The sequence below is a fragment of the Condylura cristata genome, unplaced genomic scaffold, assembly GCF_000260355.1.
Source record: "Condylura cristata isolate star-nosed mole 26May11 unplaced genomic scaffold, ConCri1.0 scaffold00020, whole genome shotgun sequence".
In the NCBI taxonomy this organism is placed as follows: Eukaryota; Metazoa; Chordata; class Mammalia; order Eulipotyphla; family Talpidae; genus Condylura; species Condylura cristata.
Genome location: NW_004567121.1, coordinates 13,533,941 through 13,552,864, shown reverse-complemented (window position 1 = coordinate 13,552,864; position 18,924 = coordinate 13,533,941). Strand labels below are relative to the sequence as shown.

Here is an 18,924-nt window from a genome sequence, read left to right as displayed (position 1 = left end):
CTACTCCCCTCATCAGTGTATTTCATCAGTCTGCCTGTTCTGCTCCCCACTCTGGTGAATCCTCTCACTCCCCTGCACCTCTAGCCTGTACCCCAGTTCTGTATGCATAAGTAAATCTAAAAATTTTTTTTTAAGAAAATAGGCATTTAAACAATTCCCTCCTACTGATTAAAATGGCTTTTTTCTTTTATTGTTTGGCCAAAAAAAGTAAGAAATACTGCTTTGCATATTTTTAGGGGAATCTCTCATTCTCTGAGACACATGAAAGTTAGAGAAATCAGAATTAAGATTGGGTTGGCTCTCTTCCACAATGTCCCTGTGCTTGCGTCACCTAATGTTCTTGATGAATGCTTTGTAGCAAGTCAGTAATTCTATACTTTTTGGGGAGTTGCACTTAAGTTATATAGACCTATGAGAAAAAAAAAAGTGGTTATATGAGTTACATAAATCATAACCTGGTTTGGCTGCTGGTGGCCAGTTAAGGTACTTGAAGTCACCCAGCCTAGGAAATAATAGAGGAAAAAGATCGTCCCAGCTATCGTAGTGCTAAGAGCTGTGTTGTTTCTTGTAATGTGGAATATGGAGATTTTTTTTTTTAAGATTTATTTATTTATGCATACAGAGCTGGGGTACAGGCCAGAGGTGCAGAGGCAGTGAGAGGCTTCATCAGAGACAGTGGGGAACAGAGCAGGTAGAACATCAAAGTACACTGCTGAGGGGAGCAGCGGACACATCAGGAGAGGTCTGCTGCACCATGTGGTCACCTCCGGGGCAGGCAGAGATCGAACTCATGCGGAAGTGCTTTAGCTTCTCAGTGCTGTGCTTTAACCCACTGCGCCACCAGGGAGGGCCAGAATATGGAGATTTTAGGTGCACCTTAGTCATTGGCTTGACTGGCTTCTCTGAATTTTAAAAGAAATAGTATAATGGTATTTTGCATAGTTCAGCATAATTGAGTACTGTATTGATTTCAGGGAGAAAGCTAAAACTGAGGCTAATTTATGAAGGAAATAAACCAACTGCACTATCTTTAAAAGGATATTGTGACAAGCTAAACAAATATATATCTTAAGTGTATTGTGTGAATTTGAGTATGTTCTCCTGCCATCTTGTGATGTTTTTTGATTAACTCTAGGTTATCCTAATGTTGCTCCTGAAAATAAAATTAAATGTCAGCAGAGGGCAGCAATAGTATAGAAAAATTGGCATTGAGTGATAAAACTTCTACTCTAAATAGCTATCTCCTGTAAGAAAAGCTATTGAACAACACACTTGGCTCCCATTATTCCTTGTATCCTTTAAAAAAGTGGAGGTAAACCTAAAATAATAACAAACAACAAAAACCCCAACCAGGCTTGTAACATGGAAAACAAAACCTAAAAATAATAGTATTCTCTATTTAGTGCAAATTTCGTGATTGTTTAAATCACCTTTGCTCAGTATGCAGATTATTTTATTGATAACTTTCACTGTCATGTCTGTCATACCTGAGGTGGCGCCCCCTGTCCTCACGTGCATTTAGTCATCTGTTTCTGTTTAGACACACTTGTTAAAGTTCCCTTCCTGGGAACTTTATGTGTGTCCTCCTCATTGAACCCAGTATTAACCTTAGCACATCTGATCACTTCATTTCTTCCCCTGGAGTTCGGAACACATATTAATTGATTCCCGACATCTGTAGGGAGAAGCCTTCCTTTGCCCTGGCTGCTGCTTCCTGCCTTGCATCTCCGCACTCCCTCTGTACACCCTGTGCTCAGTGCAGTGGTTCCTCTCCACACCTGCTGGTCCTTTATACTGTGTCACGCATGCTTTTCCAGCCTTCACTTTTCTTCTACTTTCTTTGTCTCTGTAATGAACCCCTGCTGTTATCTCAAGATTGAACTCTACTGTTTGTCTTTCTGTGAAAACTTTGGCCTTGTTTGTACAGAGATAAGCTGTTTCTTTGGTCTCCATAGCAACTTTTGCTTCTCTCCATTGTCTTTTTGTTGGTTTTTCATTGCCTTTTAACCCTACGTAACACAAGTGATTCTAATAAATAATGACATTTGTTTACTTGATGAATTTTCTTCTAAATGGGAACTAAGACTAAAAGAAGTTTCTTTAGTATTTCTGGAAAGGAGTTGGCTTTACTAATTTAATACTTTTAAAACTAGTCTAGGATTTGGTTGGGTATTGTTAATTTGGAGATATTTTCTTTAAATTTCTCCTTTATTAGCTTGTAAACTCAATGTGACTTCTTCATAGGCAGTTATCCTAATTCAGGCTGAGTGTTATCAATATGTTGGTATATTATTTCAGTCTTTAAACAGAATTATATACAGTCAATTCTGCTGTGCAACACTTGCTTTGAAATATAGATTTCTTTCATTATGGTTGATAAAGTAGGAGACAATTTGAGCATAATGTGCTTATGTACAATTTTGTCCTTGGAAAGCCTGAGGCGAATGCAAAAAATTGCACCCAGCTGAATCGAGCTCTGTAGAAACACACGCAAACTACAGACTCACGTCCATACACACATCTGGCATTATGACTTTGCACTTCATTTCAGAGCCCTCTTAACCATTTCATAGTAACTCGTAAACTGCAACTGGTTGGGCCTCTTCTACCCTCCTCCTCTAAATAGCCTCAATTCTGTAATCAGATTTCCTAGATTTTAGTTTTCTCTGTCCCATTGTTTAATAAATCATTATAGTTTGTATCCATTGTTATTTGAAAGTACTAGGGAATGGTTATATAGAAATTTCAAATGGTTGTATACCCTTCTGACATTTTTATTTTGTCTGTTAGTAAATTTCTAAAACTAGAATATGTATGGATTTTCTCTTTTAACAATGAAAGTAAATTTTAAAATGTCAGCAGCTTAATTCTCAAAGAAAAAATCATTGTTTTGAGTTTTTCTTATCCTTTAAATTTTTCCCTTCTGGTCTGTATATTAATGGCAATTATGTATAGATAGATTTCTTTTCCAGAAAGGTTGTGCTAATTTACAGGTCTAATAAATAGTAAAGCGTTTAAGAAAACTTTTAATTCTCGACAGTAATGATTGTTTGCTTTTTATTATGGTGATTAGTTCATTTTACTGGAAATGTTTAATGGTATCTGGGTGTACAGGGTAATTTGAATGGAGAGACATGGGTATACTAAAACTACTGGCCCAAGAACTTAATTATAATGTGACAGCTTTTGTCTTTGAATATGAAGATTGTGAAGGTGATGCTCTAAGTAGTACAGCAAGAGAGTAATGGAGACATTTAAATTATGTACTACCAAATGATAAGATGAGAAAATTACTGTAAGAAATGATGGGTGAGACGGGGGAAAGTAATCTAATGAAGTTGGGACTAACACAAATGTAAAATTATACCCATAATTGATAAGTGGAGCCAGGGGAAAAAGAGCTAGGAAAGAAAAGTACATTTTATAAGGAGACTGTCTGATTCTTTCAATACTTACACAAACATGGGCAAGACAGAGAAAATAAGTCCCAGAAATTGTGTTAAAACACCAATTAAGGTTTAAATTTAGAAGCTGGCCTAAAATATACCTGAATGGATAATTTTTACTTGATAGACTTTCAGCTTTCAATTTGTTACAATTTTTATTGTAAGCAATCATAAAATGCTTAATAGTGATTAAATTATGCTTTAGGATGTTAGAGAAATATTAGCATTTAATACTGTTGACCTAACTAAACATTGTAGCAGTTTATAAGGTGTTTGGAAACATTCTTGAAAGTAGTCTCCAAGGAGTTATAAATGAGTCTTTGGGGACTGACAATCTAGAGCTTTTACAAAGATTATTTAGTGACTTGATTACTTAGAGATTACACACTTAAGAAACTAATAATTATCTCCCTGTGTGATCTTTGGAATCCTTGGTAGGTGAATGTTGTATGTATTAAAACTAGTGGGCAGTTGGACCGTCCCTGGTGGCGCAGTGGGTTAAAGCACTGCACTGAGAAGCTAAAGCCGCTTCCACATGAGTTCGATTCCCGCCTGCCTCGGAGGTGACCACATGGCGTGGCAGACCTCTCCTGGCCTGCCTGCTGCCCCCCTCAGTGGTGTACTTTGTAGACCTGCCTGTTCTACTGCCCACTCTGTCTCTGGTGAAGCCTCTCACCGCCTCTGGCCTGTACCCCAGTTCTGTATGCACAAATAAATCTTTAAAAAAAAAAACTAATGGACAGTGACTGATAGCTGCATCCTTCCTTTACTCTCTTTCTTACTAAATCATTTATTTTAACAATTGCTACTTTGTACCATGCATTCTTCTAGGAGATACAGTGGTGGGTATGACTGATAGGTCTCTATTCTTACAGAGGCTCATCATTATTGGAATGGAGGGAGACAGAGAGTAGACAAATGAGCACGAATTTCAGATAGTAATAAGTGCATAAAGAAATGGGGGTATGGCCCTCCCTGGTGGCGCAGCGGGTTCAAGTACAGCACTAAGAAGCTAAAGCCACTTCCACATGAGTTCAATCCCTGCCTGCCCTAGAGGTGACCACATGGCTGGCAGACCTCTCCTGGCCCGCCCACTGCTCCCCACAGCAGTGTAGTTTGTCGATCTGCCTGTTCTGCTCCCGGCTTTGTCTCTGGTGAATCCTCTCACCCTCCTCATCTCTGACCTGTATCTTTAAAAAAAAAAAAAAGAAATGGGAGTATATTGACATAGAGTTACATATATTACAAAACATAGAGTTACAAAAGAAACCAATTGTATGGAAATATATTAACCAAAATATAGGACAAATTCCTGATAAATGTGTTTTATTTATGCATTGAATAATATGATCTGAATGAGATTCTGTATTCTTGATTTTTTTAAAGATTTGTTTATGCATACAAGTACTGGGATACAGGCTTGAGGTGTGGGGGATGAGAGGATTCACCAGAGACAGAGTGGGGAGCAGAACAGGCAGATCGACTGAAATACACTGCTCAGGAGAGCACCAGGCAAGACAGGAGAGGTCTATTGGGCCATGTAAGTCAGCTCCCTGGCTGGGGATTGAACTTGTGATGTAGTGGCTGCAGATAGCTTCATTGTGCTGAGACTTAACCCTTTGCGCCACTAGGGATACCCCTAACTTCTTAATTTTGAACTATATATAGTTTAAATGATACTTGAAGTTATTTACAAAAACAATACTATGAAAACTATCTGGAATTTTGACTGATAAATGTGGACACCCAGATAGTGGTAATTTATTACCTACATAAAATGCTGTAATGGAAAGAAATGGTAGGTTCCAATTAGAGGTTAGAGAAAATGAAGATGAACTTTATGCCTATTTTTAATATATTATCTAGAATTCAAGGATCTGTGGTCCTTGGGTTGAAACCTGGTTCTTTGGGGTGAGATCCTATAGGCCTTCTTAGGCTCTGGAAACTAGTAAAGAATGGAGTTTATCAAGATCCGCTTGGGGGCCCATCAATTTATAAATGGGTAAATAAATGTAGTACACTCATCCAATGGAATAGTATTGTCAATAAAAAGGACTTGAGTGCCAATATAATGCACAAATAGTAATTGAACCCTGAAAACATGCTAAGTCAAAGAAAGCAGCCACAATAGCACAAATCATTTCTATGAGATGTTCCAGAATAGGCAAATCTATAGATACTGAAAGTGGCCTACATTGCCTGTGTTTGGAGTGGTGAGGAGGGACAGGGGTAAGAGGGAAGTGGAAAGTTACTTTTAATAGTGCAAGATTCCTTTTTTGTTTTAAGACCAATGATTGTTCAAAATTGTGACAATAGTTGCAGAAATCTGCATGTAAACTAAAAACTCTTGAATTGTTAACTTTAAAATAGAGAAGTGTTTGGCATGTGAATTATGTTGCAATAAGCTGAATTTTAATTAAACCATAACTGATTGGGGAAAAAGGAAAACCCAGCTGAAAATTGGTGATGGAGGCTCAGTCCACATTGAAGTAAGAGAATTCAAGATGCCAGTGACAGCTTTTAGAGCAGAGCAGATAAGCTCAGGAGGGGCCTTATGAAGAACTGCACCAAGGTAGGCCCATGTGTTTGAGGTATCAGAGAACATGTTGAGGATGGTAGTTTCTGAATCTTATACAGGTTATTTGTATAAACTTTACCTTCTTCAAAGTCATATATTATAAAACATAACAAAACTGATAGAAAAAATAGGATTACAGTAGACCTCAAAATATGTGAAATTTGTTAATGATTCCTATCGAAAGTATTTACAGATTTTAATAAGAACAGCCTGTGTAAATCACCGTCACATTTTTACCTAGCACCAGCCTCAGATGTCTCTTAATAGCCTTAAACTCTGGAACTTGTATAACCTCTTTTGAGAAGTCCTTTCAGGGCATTTTGCATCTATTAAAAGGTCAGTTTCATCAACTTAAAAAGCTGAACTAGGGTATAAATTCAGTCAAAGTTTTAAAAACACTAGCATATGTTTTTGTACTATTTATCTACATGTAGCTTTTCCATTTAACATAGTAGAAAGTATAATCACACTAACTCATACTCCAAAATACTAATATATTACTAACTTTACTCTTAATTGTGTGAAAGCTTGCCCTTGCTTGCTTAAAGACATTACTGGATTGGGGGAAAATAACATTGGTGAACCTATTCCACCTTTGAATTTTGCTCCCGTCATTCCCCTATCTACCAATAATGTACGAGCTCATTTGGAATAAAGAACCAGGCTTTGTAGCACAACAGACATTATGTGGGCAAAGTGTTGTTTATAGACTGTCTAAATAATGTTTCACACATATGTACTATTTTCTAAATAAGTGTAGATGCTGTTGTGATTAATAATCTTTACAATTTTGCTGACTTCGTGGTAGCTTTTCATCATTTCCTCCGTCAAAAGCTACTGATATTTCTGGAAAAGATGGGGAATCTTGCTTTGGAGTGAAAGTTAGTGTGCAATTGATGGCTATTGAATTTTCAAGGAAACTTATTGGAGCCTGGGGGAAAGTCCTGGAGTAACAACACTACTAATATACGATAACTGTTGCTGAGTTTCTGTTGAGCCTCAAGCGCTGTCCTAAGTGTTGTGTGGAGTTAGCATTTAGTAATCTTCTGGTAGCTGTTATTCCCATTGTAGAGACAAGAAAAATGTTCCAGATCACAAAGTCAGTAGGTAGCAGAACTGGAGCTGGTTTCCAAGTCTGTACTCATGCCTTTCACACTATACATTCATTCTTCACCTGCTCCTCACAAGTCGCCAGCATGTCCTTTTAAATAAGGTTGAGTATGGTTGTGGTTTGTAAGTACTTGGCTTGGTGATTTTTTTTTTTTTTTAAGATTTATTTTTATTGATGTTTGTATCTAAGAACTGGGGTATAGGCCAGAGGTGTAGGGGGGTTATATGATTCTCCATAGACTGAGTTAGGAGCAGAACAGGCAGATCTGCTAAAATACAACATCAAGGGGAGCAGTGGGTGAGTCAAGAAAGGTCTGCTGGGCCATATGGGGATTGCCAAGAGTGGCTGGCAATAGTTTGATAATGCTGAGACTTAAAATCCTTGTGCCACCAAGGAGCCCTGTACTTGGTTTGATTTAACCTCTGCTACCACTGTATTATAAATAGCAATTAGGAGAATAGGTAAGCTAGAGTTATTTTAATTATTTTGACATTGGGTTATTAAATCTGTAAAGAAATGCAGTTCATTTGGTTAAAATCAATGTCATGTTTTTGCATTCCTAGTACATGCAAAGGTGATTATTGATCAGTGGAGAAGACACTTTTATTAGTAGGGAATTTTGAATGCCAGGTTATTCCTTTTCTGGAAAATTAAGTACTAAACACATTTGAACTGAGTAGTAACTATGGAGAACTGATCTTTGGGTCAATATTTGCACCTTACCTCAATATCATTTGTTCATGATCTGTCATCACTAATTTAAAAAGAAGGGACTTTTCATTTATTTTTCTTTATGTTTTCTTTTAGGACAACACCAGGCACTGTTGTTGGCAATTTTTGTGACTCCTTTTATTGATCTTCGTTCTGATTTCTCCAAGTTCCAAGAGATGATTGAAACAACTTTAGATATGGAACAGGTATGCAGTATATACTCTTTAATTCAAGCAGCAGAATATTTGTTTAAAGATTTATTTATTTATGCATACAAAACTGGAGTCTAGGCTAGAGGTACAGGAGTGATGAGAGGATTCACGAGAGGCAGAGCTGGGAGTAGAACAGGCAGACGGACAGAGTACACTGCTGAGGGGAGCAGCAGACAGGTCAGGAGAGGTCTGCCACGCCATGAGGGTCACCTCCCTGGCTGGGGATCATACTCTCAATGAAGTGGCTGTGGCGAGTTCCATGGGCCTGTGCTTTAACCCCTTGTGCCACCAGGGAAGGCCCCAGAATACTTTTTAAAAGCACAGGCACATCAGAAAACTTCTAACATTTCTCTGTTTAATGTTTGATTGTGCACTTTGACAGTACCCCTTTCAGACACTGATATTGATAACATAAGTGAAAAATTGTTTTTGGTTTTTTGAGTAGCAGTTGTTTCAATGGATGAAAATGAAGAAAGCCTAACAAACAAAGTAAATAACAGGCCTGATTTTAAAAAATCTCATATATAAAGGATTGGACATGCAAATTGAATTTTGCTTTCTTTAATTCCAAGAGAGAAGGAAATCATGATCAGCTAAATAAGCCAGGAAAAAAAGAAAAATACCGGATGGTTTCACTCTTAGGAGGATGTAGAGGATCCAAATTAGGGATGGGGGGGTGTGAATAATTATAATAAAGTAAATATCAAAATCAACAGGAAACTATAAACCAAAGACATTCTGCAGGGAGTGAGAGGGGAATAGGATCAAAACAGGGATGGGCAAAACAAAAGAGCACAAGGGGCTGCGGTGATGGTGCATGGGGGAACTGGTGGGGGGGATTCTGTGGGGATCATAACTGGTTATAGCTGGGGTGAGAAAGCACACATTGTACAGAAATGATGCAAAAATATACAAAAGAGAAGGAAAATCATAGTCGCTGGAAAAGGATAAAGGTGAATGAAAGTAAGAGATGGCAGTTCTTTTTTGGTTATTTTTCACATAAAGAAGGTCTTTGAGGGACATTAAGAGTATGTACAGACATCTTAAATAGTTGTTGATCTTAGTGACGATTAACTCTAAATAATGGTTAGTTTAAATTTTGTGTAAGTTGAGAAGAATATTTAGGGTTTAAGTTATCTTTCTTTTGGTTTTTAATATTTTTAATTAGTAAATTATATTCAAATATGAAGTTGAAGAGATCCTTATGAAAATGGATTTGAAAAAAAACTTAGGAAATTGTGAAGGTTTGCTTTGTATCTGTTGAAAGTTTGTTTACAGATATCTGTATGACAGGGTCGTGGGATGTAGTGATTTTAAATGTTAAATGGATTTAGAAATGTTGAAATTGTTCTGTACTAAATTTTATGTTAGAAATGATTGTGCAGGGAATATGCACTCATATTCAGGCCAAGGTCAACATTTGGTTTACTAGTGATTAGGTTAAGTTCTTTGGATTCTTAAAAACTGGATTTGTTTTAAGTTAACAGTTGTCCTGTGTGATATTGATTTGTTTTTATTGAATCCTTAACTGAGGCTTAAAGGTGTTAAAATTCTTTTATTCCTTGTTCTTTAAATTTTTAAAGAGTGTTTGTGTCTTTCTGTACACAGAATTAGGTATTTTGCTTCTATTTCCTAATAATAATTTTATTATTGATTGGGCAGATTTTTCCATTTATTTGTTTGTTAAGCAACCAAAAACATTCACTTAGTGGGCTTGTCAGAACAATTTCCTGGGCCCCATTCCCAGAATTAGATTCTTTAGGTCAGAGGTAAGACTGGTGAATTTGTATTCCTACCATTTCTGAATTCTTTTCAAGCTGGATGAGCAAACAAATTAACATTAGGCAGATTAGTAGGATAAAAAGACCAACTTTAATTATATGTGGCTGGATGATCTATATAATTATAAATGCTAAAGTAAATGGGACAAACTGGAAGTTGAAATACTGAAGTAAGGAAGAGAAAAGGGTATCCCGTGTGACAATATCTCGATGTTTCTCTGCCTTAAGATTGGTTTCTCCAATAAAAAGGTTCTTTCTGGAGATGACCTTAAATCTGGGGAATATGCATGCATTTTTTAAGGTTATGATGATAGTTTTTCCTCAAGTCACATGAGCCCTCGACTCACCATACTTCTGTATATCATGATGTGTATTGGAGAAAACCTGCTCTGGACATCTTAGGAAAGGTCTATGTGGCCATTTTTAGGGAGACCTAGAGACACCAGTGATGCTGTTTGGGGACCCCACAGTGAGACTAACTATTTGCTTAATAAATTAACAGTGCAGTCATATCTCAAAGAGAATGAATGTGAATTTTTTCTCCCCCCACAAATTTGTTGTCTACTGAAATACTGTACTCGTGGGCAATATCTTGCTAAAACTTAGCTTGCATAATTGAGAATGTCTGGGTTTGTTTGTTTGTTTAAGATCTATTTGTTTATGCATATAAGCAATAGGGTATAAGGTCAGAGGTGCAGAGAGTGAAAAGATTCACCAGAGACAGAGTGAGGAAGCAGAATAGACAGATTGAAACACTGCTGAGGGAGCGGCTGACAAGAAAGGAGAGGTCTGCTGTGCCATGTTGCTCAGCTCCCTGGACTGGTGGTGAACTCGTGCTGCAGTGGCTGGCTGCCCATAGCTTTATAGTGCTGAGGCTTAACCCCTTGTACCTGGCACCTTGTACCAGGGAATCCCTGTTTGAGTTTCTTGAAATATGTAATCCCACTTATTAATGTACTAATCCTCTCTATTAAAGAACCCCCTCCAGCTGTCTTTTTGTCAAGGCCATCAAATTCACACATTGCACAGATGCAGAAACCCTGATCTTAGATCTACTCTTCTTCTCTCTCCCTCCTCCACATTTGGACAGTTAAAACTGTAATGAGGGCCCTCCCTGGTGGCGCAGCGGGTTGATGCACTGCACTGAGAAACTAAAGCCACTTCTGCACGAGTTCGATCCCCGCCTGCCCTGGAGGTGACCACATGGCGTGGCAGACCTCTCCTGGCCCGCCCGCTGCTCCCCTCAGCAGTGTACTTCGCTGATCTGCCTGTTCTGCTCCCCACTCTGTTCATGGTGAATCCTCTCACCCTCCCCATCTCTGGCCTGTACCCCAGTTCTGTATGAATAAATAAATAAATATTAAAAAAAAAACTGTAATGAGCAGTTTGTTTCATTATGCACAGGGAATTAACTGCTAATAGATAACTATAAAAGGCAGTAGGATGATAAAATCTTGGATACTTGTACATTATATTATGGCTTTTCCTCCCTCCCTTCATTTTCTGTATTAGTTTTGAATGCACTGATCAAGCCCTTGGGATCTGTATCTGTTTGACAGCAAACATGCCAAAACGTTCCATCATTTGTGATGTATCATTAGTGACTGAATTGCCTCCTGTTTATAGTTTTTATTTAGTGTGTTTGTGGGTCACTTTTCAAAATGATGATAACCTAGCCACTGGGCTTGGTGCCTGACTGCATAAAAGCCAATGACAGGACACTGACATTTTGAGAGAAGAAACGGGTTTATAGTGCAAGTCCATTAGCAAAGAGACAAGAACCAAGCTCAGATATGTCTCCCTGCCTAAGAAAGGGGCAGGGCTTATATTGATTTTGTGGGTGTAGGGTTGAAGAAAAGGATTTAAAGGGATAGCTAGTGGCAAAGGAAGTGGACTTGGCTTGAGTTCACTGGACAGTTACAACTCAGCCCACGCTGAGACAGCCCTTTCAAAAGACCAACTCGTCCCTCTCTTTCTTTCTTTCCTTTTTTTTTTTGTTGTTGTTAAAGATTTGTTTATTTATACATAGAGGAACTGGGGATACAATCCAGAGGTACAGGGGAGTGTGAGGATTTACCAGAGTCAGAGTGGGGAGCAGAACAGGCAGATTGACTGAAATCCATACTGTTGAAGGGAGCAGTGGGCAAGACAGGAGAGGTCTGCCGCACTGTGTGGGTCAGCTCCTTGGCAGGGGATTGCACTGCTGCAGTGGCTGCTTATAACTTCATAGTGTTATGCTTTCGCCTCTTGTGCCACTGGGGAAGCCCAGATCCCTCTCCTCTTTAATGTGGCCTTTGTATTTCCTTTTCTTGTCTTTTTGGTTCTGTGTCAGTGGTCTCTTGGTTAGGAAAACTTAGTTCAAGTCAGTTACCCTGCACATATGGGCTGTATGCACACAGCAGAGCTCATATTGCTTGTAGCAAGCTTAAGAGATAGTTAATCATGCCCAACTGTTCTGTCAACTTTAAGGTTTTCTTTTTTATTTGAAGCATTTTTACTGATAAATGTCAAAACATGCTGTTAGTTCACAACTGAAGGGTACCCAAGGACCCCAAACTGTTAAGGGGTGCATACTCTAGAAGAGACCTAGCCATCCATGCACACAGAGGGAAAGAAAGCATGCACTTAATGTGAAAGATTTTTTAATAGAATTGGTATGCATAGAAAGAAGGAAAGCATTCAACTAAGTTTCCCAATAAAATTCCAAAAATTTAGCCATCCTTTTATGGGCAAATGCCCAAACATGCTCAGCCCAAAAATTTGGCACAGGTCTAAGGTAACTTCTAGCCGGAAACTACAAGAAGGAGATTAGACACATCCCAGAGAGCCAGGGCAGAAAGAGAGGCTCAAATTCAAAATATACCATATAACTACTGCCATTGTCTCTGCACAAGACCAGAAGCAGCAGCCTCAAGAGCCTCACCCACATGGCTCTTCCCAGTACCCCTGCTCTGTATTTCTCTCCTCTGCGTGTCCTTTCTGTGTTTCCTTCCAGCAATACCAGGTGCACATCAGCCCAAAAAGCAAGAGCATCATGGCATGCAAATACAAGCATGGCTCTTTAACTCTGCCCCTACTTCCCCGGGCCCCTGTTCAGAAACTTGGATTCATGGCATGCTCGGTGTTGGCATCAGCACTTGAGCTCTCTCATAGGCTCAGGGACAAAGTTCCTTCAGGCTGTTCAAATTGGGGGTTATAAGTTACCTTAATAGAGGAAGGTCTGGGGTCAGGAGGAGAAAGGTACCCACAGGTAAATGATTTTTAGGCAAGATAAATGAGCCTTTTGGAAATTAAATGGGAGATAGATTCATTTTGACTTCTAGCAAGGGATTTGTGACACTTGAGTTCTTTTGGGAGAGTCTGCTTAAATTTAGTGATGAGGATTCAGAAATGTCTATTCTTAAATGCTTTCATCTCAAAATAATTTTTGTGCCACAGTGGCATACTCTGAATCCTTCAATGCTAAGTACTGTGCAGTAAGTGAGTTATGGGTTCCTTTTTGTGAGTAGTCTATTTGAGGTTAATCTTAATATAAATTAGGACTTTCTGGTTTTGTTTTCCAAGTAACCTGAAAATTCTGCGATTGAAAGTTGGGTAGGGTAAACTCTATTCAGACTTGCTTTATCTGGTATCACAGTGATGTTATTCGAAATATCTATATCCTTGATCTCTTCTACCTTTTGTAATTTTGATTTCTACCTAAAGATTCTTCCTCTTTTGATCCTAGGATGGTTATCTAGCTGTAGCAACTCCTGCTATATTCCAAGTAAAGAATCCTGCAGTTTGCCTTCTTGGAATCATTTAAACAGTAATTATAGCCAGGGAAATAGAAAATGATGATTTGCATTAATAACAAGGGATGGACTACTCATGGCTTGAGATATGCAGAAACACTACTGGGAAGGAGTAAGGAGAGAATGACTTGTATAGACTACCAGCGTCTACTGACATACTGCCCGTAACTATAGGTTTTCCTTATTTATAGGCTTGTAATATTTTCTGGGGACACCCCATGGTTTGGAAAGCAAAACTAAGCTTCACAAACTGCATCTTGTGTGCAGAAATCTACTTTGCCTACAGGTGCAATTCTGTCTTTTCAGATGAAAAAAGAGGGATTGAGCAGTAGGCACCCAGCCTTTGCATTCTTCAGAGGGGAGGAGGTTGGATCCTGCTTTGCCTTCCTCTGGCATCAGCGTTCTTTGAATCTGGACATGTAGAGCCTATAGAAGTAGAAGGATCTGTTCAGGACAGTTATGTCTTGATGTCCATGACTCAGTGTATCTGGCTGTATAAACTGATTCCAGTGTTTATCAGAACAGTGTTCACAGAGTAGAACCTGGTGGGCTGCTTCCCTGCATTAGTATTCTTATAAAAGCTTTGTCTAACTACTCTTGAAACTTTATTTTTCAGTTAACAGTGTGAAACTGTCTTTTAGATAAATCAAATTCCTTGCTAAAATCTGCACTTGATTCTCTCGGGAGTTACTCTTCATTACACACCTTTAAACTTGTCTCAGGTTATAAGGTGAAGTCAACTCTTCATTGTCATTGTAGATATTTGTAATGAAATTAAGCATTTAAATTACATGACTCAGCCACTTTGAGAGAACTTCAAGAGGCTATCAATCGTTTCACATATGAATTCTGAAAGTTTAGCTCATGTTTTCCAGTTGTGCACTTAGGAATTCATGTGATAAAAGGAAGAGTCATTTCACAAGAGTCATTTCACAAGTGGTCTCTCCAGTCCACCCACCCACTAGCTTTGTATGCAATGCTTCAGGTGTTTTTGTGACTTCTTTCCATAAATCTTACAGATTTTCTGTTTTTTAAGTAAATGAGCTGTATGAATTTTAAAAATCTGTTGATGCTGTATTTGAACCTTTTTTTAGATTTGAGCGAGATTTGAATGCCTTTGAATATTAGTTTTCACAGACACATACTTTTACTATTTCATCAACCATTGGGAAAAGTTACTCTAGATAAATTTTTAGTGAAGATTGTGAGACAGAAAAAAACTAAGATCTTGTATTTTTAAAGCCACAACTGTATGAGCCCAAAGGAAGAGGGGGTGATTTGGTTTGAGTCCTCAACAATGTTTAGGAATATGGGCCAAGATCCAAAAGCAGATATGCAGATAACAAGAAAAGGGATTTATTTACATATGAAGCAAGGAAAGGGAGAGCTGAGAGAGAAGAAAACCTGCTGACTGACATGTGGCAGGACACCGGCCCAGGGATAGTATCTGCTGAGGGGCAGAGGCTTGGGGCCAGTTGGAAACCATCCCTTTTGCTCTTTCTAAACATTCCATGGTGGCTCCACTCTGCCCCTATTTCCCAACAGCCTTTGTTCAGGAAATCAGGGTGGAGTCTGGAAAGCCCAACTTTTTGGCAACCAGTTGCCTTTGAGCCTTACCCACTGGCTACGAGATGTTTCTCTTATAATCGTGATACATCATCATTTACATGAGTATATTTAAGGTATATGGTCAGTATAAAATGCTTTGAAATTTTTCTTCTTAGAGGCAAAAAAGTAGAGTGGGAAGTAGTCATATTCTCCCACCTAGAATTAACTCTTAAAAACATGTTGACATTTTTCTTACGTAATCCTCAAAAACAACAAAATACTGTTGCTGTACAGCTGGTACCCACCTATATAAAGAATGTAAACAATGCAGAAAGGTAGAGAAATGAAAGTTAAAAATAACCCCTATATCTACCACCCAGAAATAATCCTCATTAACATTTAGTCTGTTCTCAGGTGTGGGTAGCATTGAAGGTTTTGAGGATAGGTGTTGAAATTTTGTGTTTTAGCCCATTACAACAAAGTATTGTCCCACTCATAATGCTAGGTAGGAGTAGTGTCCCCATGGAGAGACAGATTGTGAGTGACAGATGCATGGATCAGTTCTCACTGTAGATGTTCATCTTAAAGGGATTTCAATTTCATGTTATTTTAGTGTAACAGAATTGTAGAAGGAATTGTTGGATTTGAGATAAATTATTTTTCACCGTGAGCAGTGGGAAATAAGAGGTTTAAGAAACTAAATTAGAAAATATTTGAAAAGATTCGATATCTGCTTGAGTGATGTTTTAATTTTGGACATTAACTTTCTTGCCTTGAAAGTTGAGCACTTTATGTGTTTCTTTCCTCATACCTCTTAGTTTTTCATAGTTATATTTTTTTATTATTCAGGTGTAAAAAATGCACAGTGTCCAGAAGCCTTAATGGATTGTTTAATGTTCAGGTTGCAGGGGTTAAAAATAAGATTCCTTCTTTCTAGAAAGAAAAATACCGGATGGTTTCGCTCATAGCAGGAGTATAATGGACCAGGGGAGAAAATAATAAGAATAATGAACAGCCATATACCAGAGGCATTTTGTGGGGGTGGAGTGGGGAATGGGAGCAGAAACTGGGGGTGGGGGGAGTGTACTGGACTATGGTGATGGCACACGGGGTGACTCGGTCGGTGATGGGAAACCCGTGGGGATTCCAATTGAGATGGAAAAAAAATGTACAAAATGATGTAAAAATAAACTTTTATTTAAAAAAAATAAGATTCCTTCTTTCTAGGTTCTTGATTGAGACACTCCCTGTGATAAAGACAGATTAACAGGGAAAAATTAATTTCCTAAATAAAGTAGCTTTGTAGATAGGAAACTCCGGGTTTGGGAAAAGTAAGTGGAGGGGGGAGGGGTCTGGGACTTCAAATGGCAGGCAGATAATTCACAGGAAGATGGGAGGAACAAATGTTTGGTAAACAAGTAATTTGCCATGCTTTGCAAGGAGACAAAGGAACACAAATGCCCTAAGCCCCCCTCTTCCCACTACTTACTTACTCATACACTTTACAGTTACTTCTGGGAGTATGCAGTAGCTCTCTTCCTATTCCAGCCCTCGATCTAAATCCTTTTAAGCACTTAAGGAAGAGATAAAAACTTCCTGAGTTTGCTGTTTCTTTAAAAATATTTATCCCAAAATAATCCCTGTACCATTTTGGGGTGGCAAATTTTTCTCTTCTACAATGTTTATATGTAAATGGATTCAGTGCTCACAGTTTTGTAACCATGGCTGCCTCATTCCTGGGTTTAAATGGTTTGATTACAGTTTTCTTTGCTGGTTTAGTTTTTCAGGTATTACGGGGTTTTTTGTTTGTCTCTTGTTTTTCAAAAGAAGTTTTGGGGTGGGTTTTATAGTTATTGAAATATTTCATGTTTGATAAATATCTGGTATTTAAACTTATTCTCCAACAAATCTTTTATATTGAGTATTGTGATTATGGCTTTACTAAACTTTGAGGATGGCCCAGATTTACTTTCTGGGTCTTTTTCTTCTTGTCCCCCTTAATTATCTTTAGGGTAGAGAGCAGCTACCACTGCAGCCTTGCTAAAATCTCAGACCCCAAAATCCCACCCCCATAATATTATTTCTAAATGTCATAGATAATATTGTCTTAATATTTTGGTTGAAATTGCTTTTAAAAATTAATTTAGCAGAATTTTCATCATTACAGTGTTGTCTTTTTATCCATGAACATGTATTTTGTTCTAATAACCTCTTTTTTTATTTTTTTTAAGTAATTTAGAGACATAACATAAAAGTAACCATCTTAAAAGTATACAATTCATTGGTATTTAGTGCATCCACAATGTTATGCAACCAGCACCCCTGTCTAGTTCCAAAATATTTTCATTACTACCAAAAGAAAACAAAACTATTAATGTAGGAAAACATGATGAGACTTAAATCGTAGGTGTTTGTAGTTTTAGATTTGCAAGTTAGAGAGCCACAAACTCAGGTGTCAGTCCAATTGTTTCCAACTTGGGGGCTTTGTATAAGGGAACTTTAAAGGGAAAAAGTAGGTTGGGAGGGAAGTATAGCATTGCAAAGACTAGGATTGCTTATAGATTGCATTTCTTAAATTCATTTTTACTCAAACTGGCCTTCATTAACATGGAAGAGAAGGAACAAGAGAGGAAATATTCTTTGCAAAGCTCTGAAGAAGGTCAAATCTAGCAGGAAACCAGTTTTGTTTTTTTTTGACATTTTTTTAATATTAGTTTATTTTTACATCATTTTGTGCCTTTTTCCATCTCAGTTGTAATCCCCATGGGCTTCCCATCACCAAATCACCCGTGTGCCATCAACATAGAGAAACCAGTTGTTTTTTTTTTTTTTTTTAAAGATTTATTTATTTGTACATACAGAACTTGGGTACAGGCCAGAGGCTCAGGGGCGGTGAGAGGCTTCACCAGAGACAGAGTGGGGAGCAGAACAGGCAGATCGAGGAAGTACACTGCTGAGGGGAGCAGCGGGCGGGTCAGGAGAGGTCTGCCACGCCATGTGGTCACCTCCGGGGCAGGCGGGAATCGAACTCATGCGGAAGTGACTTTAGCTTCTCAGTGCAGTGCTTTAACCCGCTGCGCCACCAGGGAGGGCCCTAAAACCAGTTGTTTTTTATATAAAACTTTTTATTTTGTTTTTTTAATTAAAAAAGTTATTTGAATGTCTTTTTTTTCTTAATTCCATATTCTTTGTGATACGCACTTTTGGTATATGAAAGTGTGTTCCAGTAGAATTTATAAGTAATAATAGGAGTAATTTTTGCACCTGTAGAATTCTAAGCTCCTTATAAATGAAACTTTATCTCTCTGGTAAATGAAATTCCTTATAGTTATGAACTGCGTAACTTAAGGATAGCAGATCACTTAAAACAAATATCAGTTAAATTTAGGTAAATAAAGGAACTCAATTGCCTCATGATGACATCTTTACTCAATGTTTATAAATTGTAACTACTCTTTGTTCTGTCTGTAGGTGGAAAACCATGAGTTCCTTGTAAAACCTTCATTTGATCCTAATCTGAGTGAATTAAGAGAACTAATGGATGACTTGGAAAAGAAGATGCAGTCAACCTTAGTAAGTGCGGCTAGAGATCTAGGTAAGAACAGTTAATTGGAGGTTTGAGTACATACAGTCCCCTACTTACGGGTTTTCGACTTTATGATGGTGTGAAAGCAGTATGCACCCAGCAGAACCTCTGCTTGGAGACTTGAATAAACCATTTCCCAGGCTAGTGATATGCTGTG

General features: G+C 38.1%; 1 protein-coding gene across 1 annotated transcript in view; it reads left to right on the top strand.

Moving 5' to 3' along the window:
- Nucleotides 1–18,924, top strand: part of MSH2 (mutS homolog 2) — a 54,078-nt gene that overhangs the window by 21,028 nt on the left and 14,126 nt on the right. The window contains exons 8-9 of the mRNA XM_004686223.2: nucleotides 7,943–8,052; nucleotides 18,653–18,776. Of these exons, the coding sequence (XP_004686280.1) occupies nucleotides 7,943–8,052; nucleotides 18,653–18,776 (234 nt within the window). The remainder of the gene's footprint in view (nucleotides 1–7,942; nucleotides 8,053–18,652; nucleotides 18,777–18,924) is intronic.